The sequence below is a fragment of the Mirounga leonina genome, unplaced genomic scaffold (assembly GCF_011800145.1).
Source record: "Mirounga leonina isolate KUSES-001 unplaced genomic scaffold, KU_Mleo_1.0 Mir_195, whole genome shotgun sequence".
Lineage (NCBI taxonomy): Eukaryota > Metazoa > Chordata > Mammalia > Carnivora > Phocidae > Mirounga > Mirounga leonina.
In genome coordinates this window covers 1161424-1175324 of record NW_023270490.1, presented here as the reverse complement: position 1 = coordinate 1175324, position 13901 = coordinate 1161424, and the positions used below count along the sequence as shown (strand labels likewise).

General features: G+C 43.4%; 1 protein-coding gene across 2 annotated transcripts in view; it reads left to right on the top strand.

Moving 5' to 3' along the window:
• The window catches only part of B4GALT5 (beta-1,4-galactosyltransferase 5), a 100590-nt gene that overhangs the window by 72495 nt on the left and 14194 nt on the right, over positions 1-13901 (top strand). For both annotated transcript variants that reach the window (XM_035025385.1, XM_035025384.1), the window contains one exon: positions 7645-7779. In XM_035025385.1, the coding sequence (XP_034881276.1) occupies positions 7662-7779 (118 nt within the window). In that variant the 5' untranslated portion in view covers positions 7645-7661. The remainder of the gene's footprint in view (positions 1-7644; positions 7780-13901) is intronic.

The window sequence follows — 13901 nt, the reverse complement described above, 5'->3', positions numbered from 1 at the left end:
CAAGAGAGGGAGAGCACAGCTAGGCAATGGGAGAGGGAGAAGCGGACTCCCCGTCGAGCAGGGAGCCTGATGCGGGGCTCGATCCCAGGACCCTGGTATCATGACCTGAGCCGAAGGCCGACGCTTAATTGACTGAGCCACCCAGGCGCCCCTAGACTCAGCCTCTCCTTGAGAGTATTTTCCCTTCCCCGCCCTCACAGTCTGATTTAGGAGCCACTCTGCTGTCCCTTGGAAACATGACTAGTTACAGGTTTCCTTGTCTGGGTCCTACACTACAGGTAATCACAAGGACTGTATCTTACTTATAATTAACTTTTTATCCACAGAGCAGAGGGCAGTTCTTGGCACATAATCCGGGTATAATGAGTGTTTTACCTGGTTTGCCTTTTGTGTGTTTCTTTTTATAAAAATGTGTGAGTGTATAAATTTCACCTTATTGCTGAAATAGCACCCAGGCATGCGTGTGCATGCTCTTAAGGCTCTTGGCTTTTTTTTTTCATTTAACAAGATAATCCTGGAATTCAGTTCACAGATTTTCTTTATTCTTTTGGGGAGGGGTAAATTTTATGGAAATATACTTATTAAAGTATTCACAGATAAGTGAACAGCTTGGTGAATTTTTACAAAATGAACACACGTTTGTGTGCCCAAGAAATAAAACAATTACCAGAAGCCCCCTTCCAACCCCACTGCCCACTCCAAGGATACCTATTTTCCTGACTTCTTATACTATAGACTGGTTGTGCCTGTTTTAGACTTTATGTACATGGAATGATACTGTGTGCTCTTTGGTGTCCTTGTTCCACATGATGTACGAGAGATCCATTTGTGTGGTTGCATATAGTTATGGTTTGTTCATTCTGGTTGCTGTATAGTATTCCAAGATTCAGATAAGCTGCAAATTTTTAATCTGTTTTACTGTAGATGGACTTGTGGGTTCTTTCCAGTTTGGGGCTATTATTAATGGTTCTTCCCTCTTTATGGCCTCATAGTACTCCATCCATGTGAATACACAATAATTTATTCAACTAGTCTTTTTTGGATAGACATTTAGGTTTTTCCCAGTGTTATTCTGTTACAAATAATGTTGTACAAGGTTTTTTGTTTTTGTTTTAGATTTATTCATTTATTTGAGAGAGAGAGCATGCATGAGGGTGGGAAGAGAGGGAGAGGGAGGATCTTTAAGCAGACTCCCCGCTGAGTGGGTAGCCCGATGCAGGACTCGATCTCATAACCCATGAGATCATGACCTGAGCTGAAACCAAGAGTCAGTTGCTTAACTGACTGAGCCACCCAGGCGCCCCTTTTTGTATGAGGTTTTGAATAATCTTGCACATTATATTAAGGAACATGAAAGAAAACCAAACAACTTCATGAGGAGGGAGAGTACCAGAGAACATATTTTGGGGAAAAAAACTAATCTCTTTGGCAGTTCTGCTCAATTGGTAAAAAGGAATTGCTGAACTTTTCTTAGGAACAGGTTAGTTTAGGGAACAACATTTGGGGTTTCTCTCATAAAGGAGAGGGAGCTAATGTAAGAGAAGGGCTTGGAATCCCATATCTCTGCTTCCTTGGGCACAGCCTAGTTCAGAAGATTCCATTGTTTAGTGTCCTGACTTACTCACTTACTCACATATTGGTTGTGCATCTTCTGGGTTCCAGACACACTCTTCTGGCCACCAGGGTATAGCTCTTTGCCCTCATGGAGCTCACATTCTTGTAAGGGTGGTAACAGTAGACAAGACAAGTAAGAAAATGTGTAGTATGTCAAATGGGAAAATAAAGCAGGGAAGGCAGATTGGGCTGCGTGTATATGTGCATGTGTGCGTGTTGGGGGTAAGACATAGATCTTCATGAGTGGTCAGGAAAAGAAAGTCTTTCTTTTTCTCCTTGTAGTTTGCCAAGGCAGATGTAACAAACATGAAGAATACACATGTGTGGGATAAAAAAATTATGAACTCTTTAAGTATATAGGATCTTGTAATTTTGTCTTTTCCTCAGATTATTTTGCTCCTCATCTGGGATGTCAGATCTCATTATCTTGTGAGGAATTTTTATGAGTCAGAGTCATTTATTAATGTGTGTGTTCGAGTGAAAATCATTTACCTGATTCATATGGATATGGGGGCTGACTAGAATTCTAAAGGAGAGGAGAGCGTATGTCTTCTGGTTGGGAGACCCAGTGATTCGCTCCCACAAAAGCTCTAGTTAAAGCCATGGCCCAAGGCTGCTTACATTGGCACCTGGATGGAAATTTCCAATTATGCAAACCTGAATGGGGCTTACTTTCCTCCACTACATTATGGTCGTAAGAGATCCCTCAGCCCAGATACTGGGGCTAGATAATAATTATGGTTTCTCATGAAAGTGTAAAAAAGTTTTTAGTAAGCCTGAATTAGTAGTAAATGTTATTTTAGCATTTATCACCCTGCATTATAATTTCTTGTTTGTGTCTGTACCTTACTGTGGCCTAGTACTGCCTGTAAAAAGTACCCAGGAAAGCAGGTGCTCTGTAGATACTTATTGACACGATGGAGGACTTAGCCACTGTGTGCCAATTTAAATTAGGGTTTTTTAGGTGTGATTCAGCCACCATTGATCAAGATCATATTATTGGAAAGTACTGTTTTCCCAAAAGCTCATCAAAATGTTAGGGAACACCTCATTTCACCTCTCTCTGGTTTTTGACTTTGCTGACCATGTGACCGTGGGTAAATGACTTCTGTGTCTTCCTTTTCTAAATAAAAAAATTGCGATATTTACCTCACAAAGATGTGAATTTTAGATGAGATAATTTAGATTGAAAGCAGTGTGTGTGTGCATATGCACTTCCTAGTTTAGGCCAGAGCCACACGCTAAATTTAGTGACAGGACTTTTAATGGGGTCATTTGTAAGGTCCTATAGTTTGAGCTATATAACCAGCTGCATGAGCAGAGAAGAGGAAGGGAGCAGCTTTAGCATCCCGTATCTGGAAAGATTGAGGATTTTTGACTCCAGCAAGCTTCATATGAATCAGTGTGGTGTGACTCCTGTTTATCAATGACAATTCAGTAATTCCCAGGTGATTACCTGCAGGTAATGGAAAATTCTAAATTCTATTAATAGAAATACCTAAAACAGAATTTCCCAAAGTTCTGCAGAGAATCACTTGTTGTTGCCAGTTATCAGAGGAAATGGGGCTGGTTTGGGAAGTGGCCGGTTTTAGATAATTGAACATTGTTGGAGAATTTCTTTGGCCTTGTGTTACCTGCATTGTGAATCTCCAAGAGGGGGTCGAGTGGACCACTTTGTAACAGATGGAACAGGGTTGCTGGTGGTCCTGCTTGTTTCTGAGCCCATCAGACTGCACCCGGACCGTTTTGTCAGCATGGCACCACCCTCTGTCAAGTGTAGACTGCTGGGCTTGTATCCAGAGGCCAGCAGCCAGGATGCAGAGGGGCACACAAAGGAAGTAGGGCTGCCTAGCCTTGAGGGGCAGGAGAAGGTTATTAGGTGGGTCGAGGTGAAGGTGCAGGGAGATTGAAAATGCTGTCCTTGGCTATCCTAGGTGGGGGAAAGGGATTTGACTGTTCGGTCAAGAGGTGGAATGAGAACCAGTGGGTAAAAGTGATTGGGAAACATTTTGGACCGAACCCAAAGTAGGATTTTCTAAGAAGATGGCTGTGTTTTACATACTGACTCAGTCTTCTTGGAAGGCACAGTTTTGGGGTTGGTGTGGAAGCATTAAATGGTGGTGAAAAGTGTCCTTTAAAATCCCATCCAATGCTGAGTCTGTGAATTTGTGATTATTTTCTTTTGTTTGGCAAAATTTATTTCCTCGGCCTTTTATTTTTTTCAGCGTTGTGCTAATTCCTGTAGATAATCAAAAAAAGCATTAATAGGTGGTTTGTGTACGTTTGTTAGTTGAATGGCAAGACCAACATGTGAAACAGTTGTTAGCCAACTAAGACAAAATATAAACAAGAGGCAAAATTCTGATAATCTGTAACAGTACCACAGAAATTCCAGAAGAGGAGGACTGAAGAAGGATGTAAACGGGGGGTTGAAAGTTTAATGAGATTTGCATGGCAGACAGGAGAGCAGAAGCCCCCGGATGGAAGGCTTTTGAGCAGGAGCAGTGTGGATAAATCTGTAATTAAGGAAAATCCATCTGGCAGCTTTGTGGAGGAGATGAAGATTGGAGAGCTGGCTCCTTAGCAGTAATCGTGTAAGCCATGTGGGTTCCTGAAATCTTTTGAGGGAGAAGTTGTGGCTATAGCATGGATGAGCAAGGTCTTAAAGCTTAGTCCTTTGAGCACAGGTACACCTGGTGTAGGGTCCATTCTCAGCTGACCTTGGTGAAGCTGCATGGAGAAACTGAAGCCTAGAAATGGACTGTAAGTTGAATAGTATTACTTGTCTCTTAGGAGAATTATGAGAATTAAATGAGATAATAATTAAGTGCTCAATGAATGTTACTCATGGCTTATTATGTAGCTGAAGTTCTCTAGAGCCATGGTTCTGGAAATGTCCTCAGACCCCCCACATTGGTATCACTTGTGAGCTTGCTACAGGTGCAAGTTCATGGGCCCCACTTGGGATTCCAGATCAAAGAAAGGGAGAGGGGCCCCTGGGTGGCTCAGTTGGTTTAGCATCCGGCTCTTGGGGTCCTGGGATCAAGCCCCACGTTGCACTGTATGCTCAGTGGGGCATCTGCTTGTCTCCCTCTCCCTTTACCCCTCCCCCTGCTCTCTAAAATAAATTAATAAATCTTTAAAAAGGGGAGGAAGAATTTAAAAGAGGGGCCAACAACAGTGTCCTTACAGAAGATAAACGTACCCAGAAGACTGAAATTTAGGGGAAGGGAAGTAGTATGTTTTTTGCAGGGCCCAGCTAACAGCCTTACATGCAATGTTTAATGAATATTTGTTTTCATTTTTTTTTTTTTAAGATTTTATTTGAGAGAGTGAGCGAGAGAGCGAGCGAGCACATGAGCAGGGGCAGAGGGAGAGGGAGAAGCAGGCTCCCCTGCTGAGCAGGGAGTCTGACGCAGGGCCTGATCCCAGGACCCTGGGATCATGACCTGAGCCAAAGGCAGCCGCTTAACCTACTGAGCCACCCAGGCACCTCATTGTTTTCATATTGAAGACAGCTGGTTTAGTATTATGTTGGGGATGGAAGGAAGATTTCAGGGCAGTTATATACAATATGTATAATGTACATATTCTATAGCCCAAATGATAAAAAAAATACCATGAAACATTAGAAATTTGATATTGGATGGAGTTTAAATCTGTTTAGGGATATTTCTAGACTGCCTACCTCCTGTGACCTGTGCTGTCTATCTGCTGTAGATAAAAACTGGGATGTGACTCTTGCTTTCAGAGGCTTCACAGAGTTACACTTTTTTAAGAACTTGAAGCTGTCTTTTCCTATAACTTTTCTGGCCATAGAGAATAAATATTCTATCTGATCTCTTCTCTGCCGCTGTCAGAGGTTAATGTGTGGTTGTCTTCCAGTCGGTCGGTGCAAGGCCTACTTGGAAACCACTTCATTTCTGAAAGCATTATAGACATTAATTTTTTTTTGTTTATTATTTTATGGCTCAGGATATACCTTAGAGATCATTTAAATCCTTTGCAAGATTTTATGTCCCTGTTTAATGTGGGCCACCTGGGGTTTTCATGGACAATTGTGCCAGTTGGTCTGTCCCCATCCCCAACCCTGTCACAGTTTAAGCACCAGAGTAGCTTGAAATAAAGTAAATTGACGTCTGTGCTTCATCCATTTAGTCATTATTTACTGCCTATTGTGTGCAGGACACTGTGGATAATAATGATGAAGTGGTGTCAATAAAATACGCCTCGTGGAAGAGCCAGGACAGCCCGAGGCCTCGTGTATCGAGCCTGGCAGAGTGGCCCAGGCGGTTGGTAGCGTACCTGCCTGGGGCCTGGTTGGACGGCAGCCAAGTGTTCAGATGATCTCCAGCACACACCGGAGTTTGGATGTGTAAATGTGCCACCCCTGAGGGACACCCCTCTTCTACAGTGGTGAAGAGAAAAGAGGGTAGATTAGAATGGCTGGTTAAGAAGTTGTGTTTTGATGGGATGCCTGGGTGGCTCAGTCTGTTAAGCGTCTGCCTTCAGCTCAGGTCATGATCCCAGGGTCCTGGGATCGAGCCCCACGTCGGGCTCCCTGCTCAGCGGGGAGCCTGCTTCTCTCTCTCCCTCTGCCTGCCGCTCTGCCTACTTGTGCTCTCTCTTTCTCTCTGTCAGATAAATAAAATCTTTTAAAAAAATTATAAAAATTAAGAAAAGTTGTGTTTTGAAACCTTGTAATTTCTTTCTTTTTTTTTTTTAAAGATTTTATTTATTTATTTATTTGAGAGAGAGAATGAGATAGAGAGAGCATGAGAGAGGGGAGGGTCAGAGGGAGAAGCAGACTCCCTGCTGAGCAGGGAGCCCGATGCGGGGCTCGATCCCGGGACTCCAGGATCATGACCTGAGCCGAAGGCAGTCGCTCAACCAACTGAGCCACCCAGGCGCCCGAAACCTTGTAATTTCTTGAAAATGAATGGCATGGTGTTTGAGATTGCAAGGGGGCATACAGGATCCGTACTAACTCTTTGTGACTCCCTAGTTTCCCATCTCAGAGACACTTCAGAAAAACACGAGTGGAGATCATTCCCCAGAGATGATGATGACCGGTTAATCTGAATAATTATTTGTTAAGGGTAAATTTTTTGTTTTGTTTTGCTTTTATTAAAACATAGTTGAGGGGCGCCTGAATGGCTCAGTTTTTAAGCCTTCGGCTCAGGTCGTGATTCCAGGGTCCTGGGATCGAGCCCCTCATTGGGCTCCCTGCTCCCCCTGCTTGTGTTCCCTCTCTCGCTGTCTGTCACATAAATAAAATCTTTAAAAAATAATAATAATAAAATATAGTTGACATATTTGTCGCAGGTGTGCAATGTAATAGTTCAGTATTTGTATATATTATGAAGGGACTATGTTTCAGTTGACACTTGGATCAAGTTGCGTGTTCTTTTCCCATTGCTTTGGGCTTTCGGGCTTAGGTGGGTGGGTAGTCAAACCGATGATGGTCTCTCATTATCTTCTTGTCTCCCCAAATCCCCCAAAGAAAGGTAGCTGGAGCCCTAGTCCACCACTTTCAAAGGTTGCCAAGACCAGATCTGGACCTAAATGTTTCTAGTAGGCAGAGTGGACAGTGATTTCCTTTCTCTGAGTAGAGCCACTGAGTGTTGAGAAGGTCACCTTAAAGCAAGATGAGATCTTTTTTAAGTGTTTTAATCCAATCCATAAAGTTTTGTGATCATCACAGTGATAGAATACAGATTGGATATTTGAAGACCTGATGGAATAGAACTTTTGTAATTATGGGTTTGTTTTTTTTCTAAAACTGCTGAATATTGACAGAAATTCCCCTTAGTCCTACTGAGCTACCCAAGAAATGTTGGTAACCTGGAAACATCGAGCCCAGAATGGAAAATAGAGTTAAGGCATTTTGGGGTTTTAGAACTGAAAAGTTTTTTTTCCTTTTCTTTTTTTTTTAAAGAAAGAAACCCCAAATATGTGTGTTTGTTTTGTTTTGCTTTAATGATTGTTTTTGAATTCACCTCTTTTTCCCTCCCCTTCTGTTTTCCCCAGTGAACACCTACCTCTTCATGATGCAAGCTCAAGGCATTCTGATCCGGGACAACATGAGAACAATTGGCGCTCAGGTTTATGAGCAGGTGGTTCGGAGTGCTTATGCCAAGAGGAATAGTAGCATGAATGACTCAGGTATATTTTTAGTAAAGAGGTGGTCTGATTAGAATGTCTGCTCCCCACAGAGGTAAATTCGGTTCGAATAATTATTTTTGTTGGAGAAAAGTGCATTGCAAAAGAAGGTTTGGCTGAGTCTTACCTTATTACTAAAAAAGAGACTCTTGCAAAATGAATCCTTGTTCGTTTTGCTAACAGTATATTAAGGGTGGCCGGATGACTCCAGTTTTGCTCCTAAGACTTTTCAGGGTCGGGGAGGTAAGAAATACCCTCTAAGACCCCGTTTTTCAGTTCACTAGCCTCCAAGAGGGTACCGAAATTAAGCTTGTGTTTAGGACACAAGCAAAACAGGAGCACCAAAAGCTGTTTCTGGAAATACTTTGATTTCAGAAAAAATGTTCCACACAGCCAAACTTCCTTCTGCTTACTTACTGTGGGGTTCAACACTGTGGGGTGGGTTGGTTGCCTGGGGTGGTGGTAGTGGTCCGTAGTGTTTTCAGAGCAAATCTGGCCCTGGTCGCTGCACTGGGAGAGTTGCTTCAACTCTGTTCTTCCCGTCGGACTCTCCTCAAATTTGGTCAGTCCAGTAGGACTTGTTTACCTCGTTGTTTACGGATGCTTCGAGGCTTAACAAATTTCTACTTCATAGTAATCACGGAATCTCGGACAGTCTCCACAAATTAAAAAAGCAATTTAATCATTTACCTGGTTTACCTTCCCTCGTCAGGTGTGGTTTTCATCCTGTGGTTTAATTCCAGCTACGTGACTGAGTTTGGTGGTCGGAATCATTCAGCTTTGCAGAAAGCTTTTCAGACTGTTTAGCTAAAGACAGCAATGACAGACACAAGAGTGAACATCTCTGCCTTCTCAGTCTTCGGAGCTTTTACCTGTGGCTTTTATTATCTTATAAGCACTAATTATATAAAGAGGAAAAAAGAACACAGAGGTTAGATGGCTTGCCTAACATTATATTAAAAGAACTTGTTCCTGACTCATGGTTTTGACTCTAACTATTTTTATAAAGGCTAAACACGGCAAGTGCTTCACCTTTGAGAGCTATCTTTTTTGTCTCTCTTTTTAACTCCTCCAAAAATTGAACATAGGAAGTATTTCCACATGGTTAAATGGGACAGTCGTGCGGCTTCTCCTGTCTGGCCAGGGATGATTTTTATTTAAAAAATAGATTCTGGGATTTTATTTTGCTAAGCATTTATGATTTGCCTTTTATTTCTTTAACTGAGAACTGGTGTGCTTTCTTGTGGCCCTTTACTGATTTCACTCAAGCCTAATGCAGTATTATAAAATGAGTGTAGTTTAAGAAATACTCTTTCCTCTTTTCTTCTGTAGTAAGTTCTGTAATTGTCCAGAGCTCACTATAGAATGTGAAATTGCTTTGCAAACTTTGCAAATGAGAATTCTGTGGTGCTTGGGATCTCAGGAGAAAGCATTGTCGCTCAAAGGGAAATGGAATCCCGAACAGACCACATCCTCGTTTATCTTCAGTCTGCCCTGCTGGCCGACTTAGCAACAAAGGAGTGTAGTTAGCAAACCGAAGCTTTAATACTTCCTTTCTTCTTGTTTGCAAAGAGCAGGGGTTTGAGATTTCAGAGCTTTTCGGCCAAATTGTGGCTTCAGGGGACAATTACTTGAGCTCGGACCCAGACCTGGAAGAGGAACCGGATGAGCACCTGAAGTCATGGGAGAAGGCTGAGCACACTTTTGTTTCCTCAATCATCGTGTGTGGCAATAGGTTTTGCAAACAGTCCCCTCACACATTGTCTCCCTTGACTCCAGCATGGCCCTGTCGGGTAGGCAGGATTTTATGTGACTTCATTTCTTAGGTGTAGTACAGATAATGGGGGGGGGGGTTTGGAGTGACTGGGCCATGTGTTCCCTGAACCCCGCCCCGAACCTGCTTGTCATCGTGTGCTGAAACTAGGGAGTCCTTTGAATGCTTCTCCAGAGCTCTTTCCCCTGATGAGTCAGGAAAAAGGAACGTTGTGCTGCCGTGACATTTATCCTGTCCAAGTGTTCATGCCTCTCCAAGGTCAGATGATGCTAGGACTTCCATCTGGGCATTTGGTGAAGTAGTCTGTCCTTTCTCAGAAGTTAGAGGGGCGCAAGCAGGATCCCGTCCCTCCACAAGCACAGGATCTCACTAACTCCCCCACGGGTGGTTGTCCTTGAAAACCAAGCACCAAGTGAGTTGTGCCCTTGGAAGGCATATCCAGGAGGGACCCATTATTATGTGACTTAGCATGTGTTTATTTTCAAATTACCATACACTGTAATAATTTTTCCCAGCATCCCTCTGGTTGGAATAATCATCCATTTTGTGTTCATGGTGTCTATTTCCCTCATAAATTGGAAGTCTTTGCCATCAGGCTTCGCTATCATGTTTGCTCTGTGCTGGACACGTAACTTGCATTGCCTCGTGGACTTGTCAGGAACTCAGTAGGGTAACTGCTGTGTCCCCGCTGGATGAGAGTGTGGAGGCACCCAGGAGTCTCGGCCGGGGTGCGGCTGCAGGGTTGGGCCTGCTGACCTCTGGATCCTGGCAGCGCCTTCATGGTCTCTCCCGTCTGCGTAGCCCCGGTGCGTTGTACACTGCCTAGCGCGTAGGCCATCAGGAAGTGGTTTTTGAGTGCGGGAGTGAATAGATTTAACAAGAAAACATTTTAAGTGTTGTGACCTAATTCCGAGATTACCATCTTAATTGGCTTCTGTGTTGTTGGCACATCCTTGGGGAGTGGGTATTAAAGAGGAAATGTTATTTCATTGGCGGTGTATCCAGTGAAAACCCACCATTTTTATTCATTTCGAAGCAGTTCTCTGCCTGGCACCATCAGGGAGGGCACGCTGGACCTGAAGCTGCTGAGATAATTGGGTGACTGTCATTTCTGACCCGACCACTCCCACCAGCAGCCACCAGGGGCTTGACAAGCATAGCAGGACTGAGGTGGTCGTTGAGCTCTGCTGCCCCACCCTGGACACAGTGCTGGGGGCACACACCCACATTCAGTGGCCTTCATTAGGCCAAGTGTAGCTGAAAAGCTCCGTGTGACATAAGTAATGCTAGCTTTCTTTACCCTTGAAAGTTAAAGTGGTGATTGTCTAATAAGAATGCAATTTAGGTGGGGCGCCTGGGTGGCTCAGTCATTAAGCGTCTGCCTTCGGCTCAGGTCATGATCCCAGGGTCCTGGGATCGAGCCCCGCATTGGGCTCCCTGCTCTTCGGGAAGCCTGCTTCTCCCTCTCCCACTCCCCCTGCTTGTGTTCCCTCTCGCTGTGTCTCTCTCTGTCAAATAAATAAATAAAATCTTTAAAAAATAAAAAAAAAAGAATGCACTTTAGGGGATGAGGACTGTGAGCCAGGAAAATACACCTGATATGATAACCTAGAGAAGAGGCTTCTTGTCACTGAAAGCCATGTGGGGTATGAGATCGGGAATCCGCAGAACTTCCTGTGAGCAGTGGGGGAGATGCTCAAAAGAACATTGGCATCAGAAGAAAACTCCCACTTAGGTTTTTTTTTTATGTTATGTTTATTTATGTTTTTTAGTAATCGCAACCCCCGCAGTGGGACTCAGGCCCACCTGAGATCAAGAGTTGAACATTCCTCTGACTCAGCCAGCCAGGCGCCCCCCCAGCCACTTAGTTTTATAGTTAAGGCGAGTGGTTGGGTGGCCTATCCTTTCTCATCCTTAAATATGAGTTTACAGGTGCCCTTCTACCTGTAACTTTCACCCAGAGGGAGATTTCTTACCTCTATACACACGTATGTACACACATGCATGCAAACCTTCCCACACCTTCGGCCCCAACTCTCTTGTAGTTTACATACTCAGAAAAATGTTCTCTTGCCCACATCCTTGGAAACAGGATTGTTGCCATAGGTGAATAAAGTGAATAAAGTCATTGCTAGGGTGCTTTGTAATATAGTCAATGAGTAGATATTCTTACCCTCTTTCCCTCTGGTTTTTAGGTGCTTAGTCCATAGTCTTCCTTACGTCCACTCACCCAGCAGGTACACGGTCATCCTTAGGTGTGCTAACTTGTGAAAAATGCTAATTTTATTTTATAGATATTTGTTCTGATGACATCATTCTAGCATATATAAGTTTGCACATTTTCCAAGCAGAGAGGGAAGTGTTTGGTCTTTTCTCAAATGGAAGGGGAAGGTGGTGGTCCTTCCTGGAATCTCTTGCTCAGCATTTCCCAGTCCCTGCCCCACTGGATTTGGTAAGATAAGGGAGAAGGCAGATTTTTGCTACCCCTGTGTATTGGGGTAGTCACGTCAACCCCAGTGCATCTGAAAACCCCCGCCAAGGTGGGGCTTTAAAAAATACCAAAGCCTGCACCCCACCCCCAGAGGTTCTTGTTTAATTAGTCTGGGAAAAAGCCTGGGCATTATTAGGATTTTTAAAAGCCTCGTAGATGATCTAATGTGCAGGCGTGGCTGCTGAACCATTGGTGTAAAGCAAAGTTGAATCATCAGGCCATCTGAATTTGTAGGTAGGAAGGATGTCCGTTGATTTTCCTTTTTATAAATGTAGAAACAGTGCCTTCTTTGCCCTTCTACCTCCCTTACTAGGAGGACATGTCCTGATTTAAAATAGATTACACTTAAATTAAAAAATAAAGCCATGGCCATAGAAATTCAGCAGGCTCGCTTTATTCTTGCAGCTCCTTCCTCGTTCAGTAGGGACACGCTGAGGAAGAGGAAGAGGAAGGGGTGCCTGGCCGGCTCTGTAGGAACATGCGACTCTTGATCTCCGGGTTATGAGTTCGAGCCCCACGCTGGGTGTAGGAATTACTTTAAAAATAAAATCTAAAAAAAAAAAAAGAGTAAGAGGAAGGAGCTGTCATTGGGACATGCCCATTTCTGGGCAGCTGGGGAGGAGAGCTGGTACCCCACAGAAACCATGCAGCGTTACCAGGTTACGAGCAGTTAATTTCCTCTGCCTCTTCCACTTCTTTAAAAGGTTTCTGTTGGTGAGAAAGCAGATTTCAATTGCATTTTTATGTAAAGAATTTAAAATTAGAAAGGAGGAAATGAAGGTTTTTGTTGGGGAGGTTTTCCCCTCGAGGTGTAGGGCAAGGCTACTGCCACTTGGAAGTTGTGTGTTTGTGGGGTCTATAAAAAATGATTTCATTAATTTAGTAATCAGAAGAAAAATAAGTGGTGCTGATTTTTGTCTTGTTTTGTTTTATGCTGGTTGTTACTAGGCTTATTAATGTTTGAAGGGAATAGAAAAGGCTTTATCTGTGTCTTCACGTAAACCCCCAAAGGTAGGATCATTGAGGCTAGAAAGTGTCTTGTCTCTTCTACATGTTTGTTTTTTGCTTTTGTTTTTATTATTATTTTTTTAAGATCTTTATTTATTTGACAGAGAGACAGCGAGAGAGGGAACACAAGCAGGGAGACTGGGAGAGGGAGAGCAGGCCTCCCACTGAGCAGAGAGCCCGATGTGGGGCTCGATCCCAGGACCCTGGGATCACGACCTGAGCCGAAGGCAGACACCTAACGACTGAGCCACCCAGGTGCCCCTGTTTTGTTTTGTTTTAAAGATTTTATTTATTCATTTGACAGAGACAGACACAGCAAGAGAGGGAACACAAGCAGGGGGGTGGGAGAGGGAGAAGCAGGCTTCCCGCCGAGCATGGAGCCCAATGTGGGGCTTGATCCCAGGACCCTGGGAATCACGACCTGAGCCGAAGGCAGACGCTTAACTACTGAGCCACCCAGGCACCCTGTTTTTGTTTTTACTTCTTATTTCCTATTTAGGTTGTAGTTCTAAGGCTTGGTTCTGTCATTGCCCAGAATTATTATTCTCTTCTTCTGTGGCTTTTTTTTTTTTTTTTTGCTTATGAAAATGCTATTATAATGCCTCTGGGAACTTCTTCTCTTTCGGAGGCAAATGTAGTTACTGTGATGCTATTTTGGAACAGCTTCTCCCTCCACACATGTGCATATCTCAAAATACACCTTTTCTAGTACACATGAACTTTTCTGAAAGAGAATCATTTGTATATTTATACACACACACACACACACATAATTAAGAAGCAAAATCAGAATTATCCAGAGTAATGATGAGTATTGGAGATTCTTGACATAGGTTTTTGAAGTGTTAATAC